This window comes from Loxodonta africana, chromosome 20 (assembly GCF_030014295.1).
Source record: "Loxodonta africana isolate mLoxAfr1 chromosome 20, mLoxAfr1.hap2, whole genome shotgun sequence".
Taxonomy (NCBI): Eukaryota; Metazoa; Chordata; class Mammalia; order Proboscidea; family Elephantidae; genus Loxodonta; species Loxodonta africana.
In genome coordinates, this window is record NC_087361.1 from 40,963,008 (window position 1) to 40,977,806 (window position 14,799).

Consider the following 14,799-nt stretch of genomic DNA (forward strand, 5'->3'; position numbering starts at 1 on the left):
TCAACAGATTTTGTAATAAGATAACTTTATTAATGGCTGTATAAATAATAAATACACTCAATTTAGAACAAAAGAAGTGGCGTACACAATATAAATCATATGTCTTCACATGTTGCTTATATAACTACAAGTAGCTCTCTTAGGGTTCTGGAATTGATGTGGTCCCTCCCTTGCCCATAAAACAATGGTTGTTTGGGGTCTGGGATTAACGCTGGAGGCAGATAGCTGCAGAGTCAACCTAAGGTTTCCCGTTGCTGTGTTTATCCTCTGTGGGCATATATAGAGGTCATAGAGTGGTCACCATTAGTGTGAAGGCAATCACAGCAAACTGACATTTCAGCAAGGAAAGAGCCTACGAATTAGTGTGAAAATGGGTTGAAGGTGATCAGTGATTGGGTTTAATTGATAAGAGTTTGGCTGGGAGAAAAAACTGAGGCTCGTTTCTCAATTTCTTCAATGTTTGTGATTCTTTCTTCTCAAGAGAGAGTTGTAACTATCTGGTCTTCAAATGTCCCCGTGCACCTTTTAACCAAATAAAAGAGTTCTTGTTTCTGAAGAATGATCATTGGTGTTGTCTAAATCTCTTAAATTAACAAAATACAGATATATTTGCCTCAATACATGAAGATGAAAACGAATCACTGTTACAGCATGGTAAGAATGGAAGCTGTGGTAATAGAATGGTTAAAACCTAATCTTTTCTCTGTCAGTTCTTTTCAGTTAGATAATAAAGTTCTTTCATTGGACCCAATTCACAACTAGGGTTGGTTGGTAAAACAAAGACGTAAAATAGAAATTAGTGGGCACTGACCCCTTTTCAGCTGCTTAGAGACTAAAAGAATGGGCAGCTGCGTTCCAAGCTTAGATCTAGTACTCCTCTTTTTTTTCTTGGCTACCCATCCTCCTGGGCATAAAGGAATACCAGCTGCCCCCAGCCTGCCATCACATAGTTCTCCCTTCAGTCAGGATTTGATGGGAAAGGCACTAGGCTTTCTTCTTTGTTCCTGCCATCCAGGGCTACGATAGCTAGTAGTCCTGGCAGAAGCAACATAGCAATGGGAAAGAGCCTTGGTCTTTATCCAGGTCTGAACAACTCTTCTGGTATCAGTTACTAAATCCATAAAGTGACTAGAAATGGCATAATGAATCTCTGTCTTACAGAAGATAGTAATGAGGCTGACCAGGGCGTTCTTAAAATTTTAGTTAACCTTTGAAAACTAAAAAGGAGTACATGGTTTATTTACTGTGAGTGTTTGTATTTTCAGAATATGTATTTTCTGAACATACTTTTAATAGGGTCGCTATGAGTCAGAATTGACTTGATGGCACTGGGTTTGGTTTTGGTTTTTAATATGTGTTTTGAAAATGCAAGTGAAATACGGAACAATCTCCAGAGTAAAAACAACATAGCCTACACCTGCTGCTCCGTTCTTCCTAACTGTTGAGATCAGTCATTGGAAAGGCCTCAAAATATATAATAGTATGTTTGGGCACTGCCAATTTTTGCTCGAAGAATGGTTTCCATAATTGTTGACCTGGAATTTGTGGTCCTCAATCATCTGGCCATGGCTCCTTAATAGGACATTTTTCCCTTCTCTGGCTATTCCCTAACAAGCCTTTTGGTATGACAACCCATGATCTTCTATTGTTCTCTCTCCCAGAACCTTCAGAATCACTCCAACCTGCACGGTGGTCTCCAATACCCACTTTGATCCATCCATAATAATCATTCAACTACTGCTACTAACCAAAAGGTTGGCAGTTTGAATCCACCAGATGGTCTTTGGAAACCCTATGAGGCAGTTTTACTGTGTCCTCTAGGATCGCTAGGAGTCAGAATCCACTTGATGGTAAGGGGTTTGGTTTTTTTTTTTTTCTTTTTTTTTGGTTTCCAGGTATAGTTCAAGTCTAGTTTCTTCCTTACGGCCAATTCACACTGATTAGTCTCTTTCAATTGCTTTCCTCCTTACTCTCTTCCACCATTTTGGCCTATATGAACACACATGCAAGATGTATTTTTTTTTTTTGCATTATGCATAAAAAGGCATGAATTTTGTCTCCCTAAATAAATTGACAGATTTTGTGTGATAAGCTAAGTTGAGGTTTACACTGACTCTGGAAATGATCCAACAGATTAAAGCCGTGAGACAAATTCATTTATTCCACATTTTTACCCTCTAATGGGCAATTCAGCTGTGTCTAAATAGGTTTTTCACATGTTAGCAATATTCACTGTAACACACATAAATCAAGGGAAACATTTGTAATAATAGTTGCATTTCTTTGATGTGTCTGAGGGTCTTGTTTTGTTTCATTTTGTTTTGAGACTTAAAAAATGTTATCTTGAACTCAATGGCCAGTCAACATAATCCAGGTAAAAAAAATCCAATAAAAATGACAATTTCAGTTAATTTACCTGTTATTTTGATGCTGGACTTGTGCTTGTGTGTTGTATAATTAGATCATTTGAGAGGAATGTACAGTCAATTTAGTCCCCGCTATGTTTTTTATGTGATATGAGTTTGAAATAAGTATTTTTTAGATGTGGGGAAGATATTCAGGATACGCTCAGTTTGAAATGAAATGTATTTTGAGAGAAAAACTCAAGATTCTGATAATAGCAAGCTAGGCCAGAAAGAGTTTATAGCAATTTATTTCAAAGAATAACAGGCTGTGGGAAAAAGTTTATTCACTTCTTTTTCTAATTTTTCTCAAACTTTCTTAAGCGTATGTTTATGGGAAATGCTGTAGTTAGATAATGGGAAGCCAACCATTTTACTAAAGGAGATAGATAGCCTCTAAGAATCATGAATGGCTTTATGGAAAAGGCAAATTATTCCATAGTATGCTATTTTTTTAATGCTATTTAGAGAAATTAAAAACTCACACATAAAATGGATTTTAGTTCTCTAGAGCAGAATTAACTTTTCGATGTTAGACCCCAAAAAAAGCAGATTTGGAAAACTTGACATTTCGACTGAAATAGGCAACTCCCCATCTTTTTTTTTATAAGGTATTTACTAGTATTTATAAGGTACTTACTAGTGCTAGGAACACATGTGTTTAAAATAACATTCATTTGAATAAAAGAAAATGATTAAAAAAAGACTAACAAAGGAAATGTTATCTGTGAAAAAACAGCTTTCACAATAAAATCAAAATGCATTTTTAAATTCCTCTATATTGCAAAGATTGTTTTTTGTTCCCCCTTCCCCTCCCCTCAGCATTTTAGTGGTTTAAAAAAAAGGTAACAATAAAAGCTTTTCGTAACTTTTTACAAAACTCAATTTCCATGCTTCTTAGAGTGGAACGGGCACTCTGTCTGCCTTGCATGTTCAGTTTAGAAAACTAACGCAGAAAACTTTGTATCCATTCCGTGAACTCGGAGACGCGGGCGTACACCCCGGGGCGATTAGGCAGTGCACACTGGTATCCGAACGACGTCACTCCAACGAGGACCCACCTGTTGTTTTCCTGGCACATTAATGGTCCGCCCGAATCTCCCTTAAGAGTGAGTTGGAAAAGAAAATTGTAGATGTGTGGTCAATTGATATATGTATATAAATGTTTTTAGCAACTCAACTAAAAAACACAGATTCACAAATACGATTTAATTGCAAGTCGTTTTGTTTATATTCGCAGCATTGCTCTGAGTGAAGAATAAGAACCCTTTGTTTCGAGGTAGGGAGACAGAGAAACGATGACAACTAAACGCGTTCATATTTAATTTTTTTACTATGCACTCTTATAGCAAGACTTTTCTCACTGTAATTAGGGCATTTTGATGGCTACTACGAAATTCTCTAACACAGACATTAAAAGCCAATTGCTTTATTAAAGTAGATATGCTGTAAGCCTTATGAAAAAACAAATTACCCATATCATGCTCTTTGTCACATGTAAAGGTGATTTTAGTTTTCTTGGGTAGCATTAACTTTTCAACGTTAGACACACAGTCAGATATAAAAAATTAATATTTCAACTGAAATAGACAAGACTATGAGGAAATTTCTAGTGATGGGAACACGTGTATTTTCATCTGAGGTTTCAACTGATAAGAAATGTTTTTGATTTTGCTAAATATTAAATACAGCAGATCCTGGTAGAGTTAATTACATGTATTTTATTTGTACCTGAGTAGTCCTGTATAATGTAAATAAACATAATGCGAAGTATTGTTATTTAATGATAGAAAATTGACAAGTATTTTTCCCATGCTAATTATGCATTTTTAAATTAATCCATTCCTTTTTATATTTATGAGGAATGTAAAGCCTTCTTTAAATTTACCATGGTGGCACAAAGTCCAGGTGATGTACTTCCGGAATGGAACAGCCATTGAAAACCCTATGGAACACAGTTCTACTCTGACGCATATGGGGTAGCCAGGAGTCAAATCGATGGCCAACTTTTTTTTTTTTTTTAATATACTTTCTTTAAAATCTCTGGCACAATAGAATATTTCACCCCAAGCTTCATGTTTGAAAATATTGTCAGAGATTACTTTGCCTGATTCATTATTATTTTGGGGTTCTATACAAAAGGTGGTCTATAAAAGCACTTTTTCTCTCTTGGATGAGGAGTATAAATAGCACCAACAACCACAGTTTACCTCTATTCTACATGAGACAAATGTATTGAAGCTATTTGAAAGTTGTTTTGTTGTTGCTAGGTGGTGTCAAGACTGTCAGAGCTACCTTACATACATCAGAAGGAAACACTACCTACTCCTGCGCCATCCGCACAATCACTGTTGTGTTCGGGCCTATCGTTGCAGCCACCCTATCGATACATCTCCTTGTGGGTCTTTCTCTTTTTCGATGACCCTCTACCAAGCATGATGTCCTTCTCCAGGAATTGGTCCTTCCTGATAACATGTCCAAAGTCAGTGAGATGAAGTCTCACCATCCTTGCTTCTAAGGAGCTGGCTGTACTTCTTTCAAGACAGATTTCTTCATTCTTCTGGCAGCCCATGGCATATTTGAAGGTAGGGAGTGTGATTTATCTCTGCATCCTAAACCCTTAACCCATATTAATGAAACAAAAACAAAAACAAGCAATTGCCTTCCAGTTGATTCCAACTCATGGTGACGCTATGTACATCGCAATAGAACTGTGCTCCATCGAGTTTTCAGCGGCTGATTTTTCAGTAGATTGGCAGGTTTTCTTCCGAGGCACCTCTGGGTGGACTCGAACCTCCAATCTTTTAGTTAATGGCCTGGCGTGTTAACTCTTTGCACCACCCAGGGACGTCTAGCCCATAATACAGATTCAGAAATATTTGTGGGATGGTATCAAAAAAGGTAAGAATAATTACAAGCTCAAATGTTACATGTGACTTAGGAATTATTAAAAATAACCCTTAATTGTTCCTTGTTGTTAGCTGCTGTCGAGTCAGCTCTGACTCATGGTGACCTATATATAGCAGAATGAAACACTGTCCAGTCCTGTGCCATCTTCATGATGACTGTTACGTTAGATAGCATTAAAAGGAGTCATTTGATTTTCTTCAACTTTCCTAACATATTTTAATTTTTTAATACACAATAGGATACAGATATTGATTACATGAACAAGGATTTTGACTTACCTAGGATCAATTGCAGTTACTCAGAGAAGCCTGCAGAAGGCTTATGGCCTAACTGCTGGGTGGTCTACCTGGTTGGGAGACCTAGGTCTGGTTCAATCACTTCCCATCATCCAACTACACCATTTAAGATAAGTTAGATAACTTCCCTTTGCCTTAATTTTCCCATTTGATCAGTGTAGATATTTCCTTTTCACACTTACCTCAGAGATATGTAAGTACTTCAAAAAATATAAATGAATGCCAAGAACATAAATTATTAACTTTAAATTTATGTTTCTCCTTAGATGTTATATTTGTAAATAATAACAAAATTCATACCTTCTTTTATTATCTATCTGAGGGCAATGATTGGTGATCATGTTTATTTTAAACCGTGGTTCTCAAGCCACTCAGAATCACCTGGAGGGTGTGCTAAACACACCTTGCTGGGTTCCACCTCCAGGTTTTCTGCTTCAGTTGGTCTCAGGTGGAATCTGAGAGTTTGCATTTGTAACGAGTTCCCAGGTGATGCTGACCTGCTGGATTGGGGACCATGCTTTGAGAGCCACTGGTATAATGATTTATAATTTTAACTAATGCATTCTTATTTAATCAGTTAAGCCTTTTCTATACCATAGTATTAAGGCTGAACAAAGAGAATCATGTGACCATCTAGGGTATCGATTATTCGATTGTGATAAAATTAAACTACATGGGTATTGTCCTGTATGGGAGCTTTCTTACTTGCTAATGAATAACATATTTAAACTCCATAGAAATCAGAGCCAAAATAAGATTTCAGGGATCTGGTATGAGTTATTGGCTTAATGTAACCCAAACATCGATAGTATCAGCAGTCATATTTTCTGCTGAGTGCTCGAGGTGTCTACCACACAACCCCCATTAAGTATAATTGAAGTTGTACAGTTGATTTCCCTCTTGCACGATAATTCTATAAATCTCTCCCTAAGTGGTAATACATCTTACCTTTATCACACTTTTCATTTTAAAAGGGAAGTATAAGATACAGAGATAAATTTTAAGCAAGAAAAAAGCTATCTCATTTGTCTTGCATTTCTAAGTGTGCATCAAAGCAGAATAAATGCAAAACTAAGCTGAAAGTTTAGCCTGACTTGAAGCGTAAACTTTAACTAGTGGATACATATATAGATTTTTTCGTACAAGCACATGTTAAAAAAGTCTTATGTCAAGTCAAATGATTATGACATGAATGTGTTAATATATGTTCACCTATGTAATGAGTTGTTTATACCTAAAATAAAAATGAAACCATTTTCCCACAGTGGGAACTGCTACTTGACATTTAAATGATTCGTTTGTTCAGTGATGCTTTCAAGTTTAATCGAACACAGTGGACTTCAGTGCGTTAAGATTTTATTAATTTTAAATACACAATGCCTGCCAGAAAATTTATTTACTAAGTTTTATAATAAAAACTGGTAATATTTTTAAGAGCTTACACGGGCCCAGGGAGTACACATTACACCTTTCAGGTATCACCTCATTTAAACCTCCCAGTAAAATCTAAGTCACTTGTCTGAAGCCTCACCAACAATAAGTATTAAAACAGGAACCAAACGAGAGCAGTCTAAAGACAGAATCCATGCTGTTAAATGAGCACTCCTTGCCTCACTGAAGAATTAATGATAACGCTAAAATCTAACAGAATTAACTTTACATTTTTGGAATGTGTATGGAGTTTAAGGAGCTAACACCTGTCTAAATTATTTCTAGTCGTAAGATGTTTTTGTCTTAAATGAGGGTAGTTTGTAAGACTTTTCTCTGAAAGCGATACAGATCAAAAGCTACTGCAACACAGAATTTATTGTGATATTGACATTACCACTGCAGTGAGTTCATGCCATTTCACCTTTGAAATAAAATGTAAAAGACAATATGGGCATTTTCATATAGGAGTTGCAGAGCTAGGGTTATGCCAGGCTATTCTGTAAGCTCTTCATTTGCTCCCCCGTGAGCGGTTTGTTGTGAACTGGCTCTATTCCGGTTGTTTTTCATCTAGATATTGTTTCAGGTAACTGAATACCAAACCAGGGTTGAAAATTAGAGACCCATGAACCAAATTGGCTCATGAACTTATTTTTTTTAAATCAATTTTGAAAATTTTGCCTAGTGTTTAAAATGACTTGAAAGTCAATGCTTTTAGCTGAGGTGTGCAATCTCTGGGTCACCCTCAGGCCTTCCACTTCCTATTTTACCTGTCTGCCTCACACATGCACCTTTACATTTTATGCCTAGTTCCTAAGGACATCTGATTTGTAACCCTTGTTCTTAAACACTAGTTTTTTTTTTCTAATGCTCAGAGGCACTCAGGAGAACTAAGCAAATAGACCATAAATACAGGCAAAAGGTCACAGTTGGCAAGGTTTCTTTTTCTCTATCTAGAATATATGTTTAAAATAATAGGTGAAGTTTATGGGACCTTGATAATTTCTTTGCTCCCAAATTATTGTTAAGTAATGAAATCATTGCATAGCAACACTTTCTGGAAAGGTAGCATGAGCACTTTTATATATTTACCTGACAGGTATCAACTCCGCCTTCTTCATAGCCTGCACATACCATACTTTCTGTAATGTTATATTCTGGCATTTGTTGTTGGCATCTGGCATTGGATAGAAGAGGAACAACAGCTTCTTGCAATATGTCTGCAGTAGAACCTGTTCAAAATGGATAATGCAACCAACCAGTCAGCAGTGATCAACACGTACCCTGAATAAACCACCATCAGTCTTACTTCTTCCGACGTTTCACTCTCATTATCGAGTACTGTGGGTATGTAGAATACAACTAAATGCTCAACTTTCCACTTTAAAGCACATAATAAAGCCCATCTGTGGATTTTTGCCAAATGGATAATATTAAAGTATTTCTTTCTTCCCTAAGGGCTAGCAGGAATGGTGGATGGGACTAGATGGTTTTCAGGTATTTTCAGTAATTTTAAACAGTTATGGGATTGCTCATGAAAAAAAAAAAAAAAATCACCAACACAAAGAGTTTCATTCATGGAAATTAGCAATGGCTCAGAAATCCTGAGGCGCTTTTTATCTGGCACCTGAGGAGGTGCTCTCTCCTAGAAGGGCATTCAGCTTCTTTGAGGTGCTGTGTAAGCGAGCAGGTGTTCACTGAACAGAAGACAAAGCTCAGATGAACTGTGCCCTGTCTAAAGGCAATCAGCTTGTCATCCACATCTGCGGTGAAGAGAAAGGAGGCATTTGGGTAGCAGAGTGTACTTCCACGCTGTTTATAAAATGATTCATCCACTGAAAGCATGAGCCTGTCTTCTGAAATACTAATCCCAAAAGGAATATAAAAGAAGCCAACATCTAGTGCCCTGGAAAAAGTACTTGATAAGCACTTTCCAATAATTAGCACCTCTATTTGGCTGCTCAAGAGAGACAAAGAGATGAGGATAAGGGAGTCCATATGATGGCCAGTGTTGTCGCAAAAATGCCTCTGACTTTATTTCCAACTAAGTTGAATCCATGCATTAAAAGAATTGAGGAAATAAGCAAGTGTGTGTGTGTGTGTGTGTGTGTATGTGTGTGTATACATGTGCATACAACTCAGATACAAAGCAGTGTATGACTCAGTGCTGTGTTGGTAAATGTTTAACAACTGGCTCTCCAGGGTTTGTCAAATTGCATGGTGTAAACACTGCAACCATGGCTAATTTCAAGGTACAAGTATGACGCTGAACACGAGTTGGGAGAGTATGTGCACAAATGGCTTTTGGCAGCCAGTGCCAACAGCCCGATCAGCCAAGAACTGGAAGACTTTCACAGTTTGACAATGAACTGTAAGCTAAAAAAATGATTGGTGAGGTTGAGATGGAGGGGGAAAGTCAACGTCTCACTGTCATCTTACGAGGATCACAGATGGGCTGGTGGACATGAGCTTTATAATAATAAAAATCTTGGCCATTTTTGGTACTTGTCAATGAATAAAAAAAATAAAGTTAAGTAGATGATAAAACTCTTTGGTACAGGAAAATGTGAGCAATGTCCTTATATTTAATATTTGTCACCATAAGTTACCAAGAGGCCAATTTAGAACACACACACACACACACACACACAAACATGCATAAACATTTCAGTAAAGTTGTTTTAAGTTCACCTATTGCTTTAATTTAACTAATATCACCTCAAGGGCAGTGGTAATTCAGTGGTAGAGTTCTTTCTTTCCATGCAGGAGACCCAGTTTCTATTATTAGCTAATAGACATCAAATGAAGTTACCACTTGTCTGCCAGTGGAGGCTTGTGTGTTGTTATGATGCTGAACAGAGGGACTAGGAAGAAAGGCCTGGTAATCTACTTCCAAAAATCAGCCAATTAAAACCCTCTGAATGACAATGGTCCCATCTGTGTTCACGGGGTCACCGTGATTCCGGTCCCACTGGGTAGCAGCTAACAACAACGTTAGGTTCCTCAGAAGACAGGCCTTCTGGCATTCTGCTTTCAAAAGGTCACTGCCTTGAAAACCCTATGGAGGAGTTCTACTCTGTGTTCCATAGGGTCACCATGAGTCAGAATTGACGCGAAGGCAACTGCTTTCTTCTTCTTCTTTTGTGGTTTTCTGTTCGGAAACCATGCTATTAGTTAATGCTAGTGGGTCTATGCTATGTCAATTTATAGTCCTAAATATGAAATTTTTGCTATGTTTTATTCTTCCTGCCACTAGGCAGAATCTTGCAAGCTGAAGCTGAGAGGGATTCTCTTCTCATTTCAGGGAATGTAAGTGTGAGGTCTTTACATTATAAAGATTTATTTCTAAATCTTATAAATAAAGATCATTTTTGCAAATGTAACAGGTAATAATTTGCCTTTTCATGAAACTTTATGTTGCTTTACAAAAATAAGTGTTTTTAACCTTTGCTTATATTCATTTTAATAGATTTTTTTTCTCGTTAAGACAGTATTTATAATACTAAAATTAGATACTGAGTTTGGGGGACCCTTGTCTTCCCCTCTAATAAGGACTGTAGCTTGATAATACACTCTATAACCAGGAACCAGTTGCCATCTAGTCAATTCCAACTCATGGCAACCCCATGTGTTGCAGAGTAAAACTGTGCTCCACCAGGTTTTCAAGGCTGTGAACTTTTGGAAGCAGAAGACTAGGCTTTTCTGCTGAGGCACCTCTGGGTGGGTTAGAACTGCCAACCTTTCGGTTAGTGGTCAAATGCTTAGCCATTTTCATAACCCAGAGACTCGTAATACACTCGATACAATCTGGAAAAATTACAAAACTATAATAATAAAAGACTGTAACAAAAGCATGCTTTTTATTACTAAGCTTTTTTTGAGTCTGATAATTTACCTTGATAGACAACTGTCCCCCAGCCAGCAATGGAACAATTCTTTCCGGGAGGGAAAACTTGGTTTTCTTCTGGTAAACAAATAGGTTGTATATAATCTGAAAAATAAAACAAAACAAACAAAAACAACATAAACAGATATGCATGCATTTCTAACAAGTTTTCAAAATCATTTTAAACATTTAATGTAAAAAAATCTCTGTATTTTTGTTTTTTCCTGTCTGAACAGTATTCACACATCAATCTTGGGGGAAACAAGCATTTCAGTACAGCACTTCTTTGACAACGAATTAGGTACCATTGAGGATCTTTTAGGGGACCCTATTTAGTTCCTTGGAGCCATGGTAGTGCAGTGATTGAGAGCGCAGCTGCTAACCAAAAGGTTAGCAGTTCAAATCCACTAGCTGCTCATTGAAAACCTTATGGGGCAATTCTACTCTGTCTTATAGGGTCGCCAAGAGTCAGAATCAACTCGATGGCAACAGTTTTTTTTTTTATTTATGGGTTATTTAGTTCCCTAGGAGTCCTTGGGTGGCAGAAACGATTAAGCACTCAGCTCAGTTCAGATGCTAACTAAAACAGTAACTGAAAGGTTGTTGGGTCAAGTCCACCCAGAGGCACTTCAAAAGAAATGCCTGGCAATCTCCTTCTGAAAGATCACAGTCATCGAACACCCTATGGAGCATAGTTCTACTCTGACACACAGCAGGGTGCTATGAATCTGAACTGAATGGATGGCAACTGTTTTTGTTTATTTTTGGTTTTTTTTAGTCTCCTGATTTATCTTTTGTAGTGTAAACACTGTCTTATTTCTGGAATTAATAATTTATATTTGAAATTTAAATAATCATGTTTTTTTACAGAAAATAGTGGCAGTTCTGTGAAAATCTTGGTAAGTCTATTTTTCAGGGTCAATTAAGGGAAACTTGGGCAAATGTGCTGAGGCTCTTTAGATTTTCTCCAATTATCTCCACATTAAAAAAGCTTTAGGAACTGTTTTACAGGGTACTTCTGGAAACAGTAACATTGGTCACTGACTTTTAAAGCCCTTCTGCAACAATTTCCAAGCTGCCTGACATTTATTAAGCACCCCTTACATGTAAGACCCAGGAGTACGATACAGTGCTTAACCTGTAGGACAGGGCTATATAACTAACCATAGTAATAGTCCCCTTTTGACAAATACTGTGATACCTGCAGACCGAATTCCATGAGAGCACAGAGACGGGAGCACTTTCTCCTAACTGGGATTGAGAAAATTTTTAGAGTAAAGTTGGGATTGAAGAGGATCCTTCGGGATAACATTTACTTTCTTTGGTGATTTTGTGCAGATTATCCAAGCATTTGGAGGAAGTCCTCCTTGCTACTCTCTTCATATTATTGGATCTCCTTTAGAAACTTCATTCCTCTTACTACTTTACTCTTAGTCCATATCTTCTTCTCCCAGTTTATGTCTGACTCTAGCCTTGGTGGCCGATGGATTGCCATTATTTTCCCTCAGAAGTAGGGACAGCGTGCATGATCACATGACCTATTTTCTCTGGCTGCTCCTTCAAGTTTACTGTGGTAGAGGGCTCTATGAGCTTTATTCTATTAGTCAACTTGTAGAAAGCTAGATATAAACACCTTGATAAAGGTAATTGAATATGTTTCTCTCCATTCCTCAATTTTATTTAAATTATTAAGATTAAATTATTTTTGTAAGTAATTATCCAACTTTTATGGGTTATTAATGCATCAATAGCGATTATATTTCAAATCTAATTTTAAATTAATTTGAACAGATTAGGCAACTTGAAGTGATTCCTTTTACCTGTGTAATTCACTTTAAATTCCAGGTGCATCATGGCGATGTCACTGTCCTTTCTTCGTTTAGTGTAATGTGGGTTTATGACAATTTGATCTATCCGCCGAGTTACTATTTGAGGAGAAGTCAGATCTGATGTCATGTGCAGGCCCAGGTTTGCGCTCCACTTAGAGGGCTCTAAATTTCTCCTGAAGATTATAAGAAAGAAGTTTGAGAAAACTTCTCCCTCCAAGTCAGGTAGTTTCTAGAGATCTTTGAGAGAGATATTTCAGAACAATTTTTCCTTTAATTTCTCTGCTGACTTATACTTTAAAAATAATTCTTAACACCAGTGTTCATTGAAGCACTATTCACAATAGCCAAAAGATGGAAACAACCTAAAAAAAAAAATCCATTGATGGATGAGTGGATAAACAAAATGTGGTGCATACATAAAACGGAATATTCCTCAGCCATAATGAGAAATGAAATCCTGATGCATGCTACAGCTTGGATAACCCTTGAAAACATTATGCTGAGTGAAATAAGTCAATCACAATAGGACAAATATTGTCTGATCTCATGTGAAATAACAAGAATAGGCCAATGAACAGACACTGAAGTTTATTTGTGGTTACCACGGGCAGGAGGGATGCGGGGAGGAGGAGCCGTTGTTTAGGAAGCAGTGAATTTTTTTCTGGTGATGCAAAATTTGGCAACAAATACGGCTGATGTTACACAATGTGATTAATGTAATTGAGAAACTACTAAATGTGGAGTTGGCTAATGTTGTGTTATGTACATTTCTACAATGATAAAAAAATACTCCTTAAATTTTTATGTCTTCGACCACGTCATTGAGGAAGCCTTAATGAGGCTCTCACCTTTTTCTATTCCTTCTCTTGTTCTCTAGTTCTCAACTGTGGTTCTCAGTGCTGGCTGTACATTGGAATCACCTGGAGTGCTTTTAAGTCATATTGGTCCCTGCTCCCCCTCCTGCACCCCACTGTGCTTTAACGAGTATGGAATGGAGCATGGGAATGCTTTTAAAATAATTTTTAAAATGAAAATTCCAAGTTTATGCTAACGTGTGGCCACTTAACTGTAACCCGTTGCTGTCGAATCAATTCCGACTCATAGCAACCCTATAGGACAGAGTAGAACTGGCCCATACTGTTTCCAAGGAGAGCCTGGTAGACTCAAACTACCAACCTTTTGGTTAGCAGCTGTAACTCTTAACCACTACACCACCAGGTAGAGGGTTCTAATTTTTTCCTGATGATTATAACAAAGAAGTTTAAGAAAACTTCTCTACCCAAATCAGGTAGTTTCTAGAGATCTTCGAGATAGATATCTCAGAACTATTTTTTCTTGAACTACTGCTTTAGATCACATTCCATGGTGGAGACTGTGTCTTGTGTTTTGTGCTTCTTCAGACAACTAGGGCAGCTGTAGGAGTAGTGGAAGGAAGCCCAGAACAGCCTCCTGTTTAAGGGGTCATTGGATTCACGCAGAGCTAAGGTAAGAAGTGAAACAGATTATGATGCTTATAATCTAATATATGTACTTGAATAATTTTCCATATACAATAAACTTGAATAGTTTTCCATATAATCTAATATATGACTATATAATCTAATATAGGAGTAATTTTTCATATACAATGAACTTGAATAATTTTCAATATACAATGTTGGCCATTGATAACGTATTGGTAAAGAATAACATCTGTGTTATAGGGCAGATTCAGTTGGATAGTGTATTATATTTTTAAAGTGTGCAGGGACTCCTAAATATGCTATTGGCCTGTAACAGCTTTACGGTAAGAAATTAGTAGAGAACAGTTGGCATTAAGCCAATTTTAAGCCACATCCGCAATAAAGGGTAGCACTCAATGACTGCTCAGTATAGGAAGTGTAGGCAGAGCTACTGACTCAGTCCTCAGCAGGTGCAAATGCCTAGTTTACTATGGTATTTCAAATGTTAAAATGCAAGTCACCTACAAATGTATAAAGGAAATCATTATTCCAAGTCTGTGTCTCTTTTCATCCATATCTACGTATTTATTCATCACTTTGTGTTGT

At 37.1% G+C, this 14,799-nt stretch overlaps 2 protein-coding genes across 5 annotated transcripts in view; one reads left to right on the top strand and one right to left on the bottom strand.

The window, feature by feature from the left end:
- Positions 1–4,781, top strand: part of CHODL (chondrolectin) — a 30,662-nt gene extending 25,881 nt beyond the window's left edge. For 3 of the 4 annotated variants that reach the window (XR_010318713.1, XR_010318715.1, XR_010318716.1), the window contains exons 7-8: positions 1,662–3,511; positions 4,673–4,781. The gene's annotated coding sequence lies outside the window, so the exon portion shown is untranslated. The remainder of the gene's footprint in view (positions 1–1,661; positions 3,512–4,672) is intronic. The other variant, XR_010318714.1, reaches the window with a different exon arrangement.
- Positions 3,223–14,799, bottom strand: part of TMPRSS15 (transmembrane serine protease 15) — a 135,581-nt gene continuing 124,004 nt past the window's right edge. Inside the window, exons 22-25 of the mRNA XM_003410179.3 lie at positions 12,743–12,924; positions 10,932–11,027; positions 8,129–8,268; positions 3,223–3,504 (exon numbers count right to left, since the gene is read on the bottom strand). Coding sequence (XP_003410227.1) covers positions 3,349–3,504; positions 8,129–8,268; positions 10,932–11,027; positions 12,743–12,924 — 574 coding nt within the window. The 3' untranslated portion in view covers positions 3,223–3,348. The remainder of the gene's footprint in view (positions 3,505–8,128; positions 8,269–10,931; positions 11,028–12,742; positions 12,925–14,799) is intronic.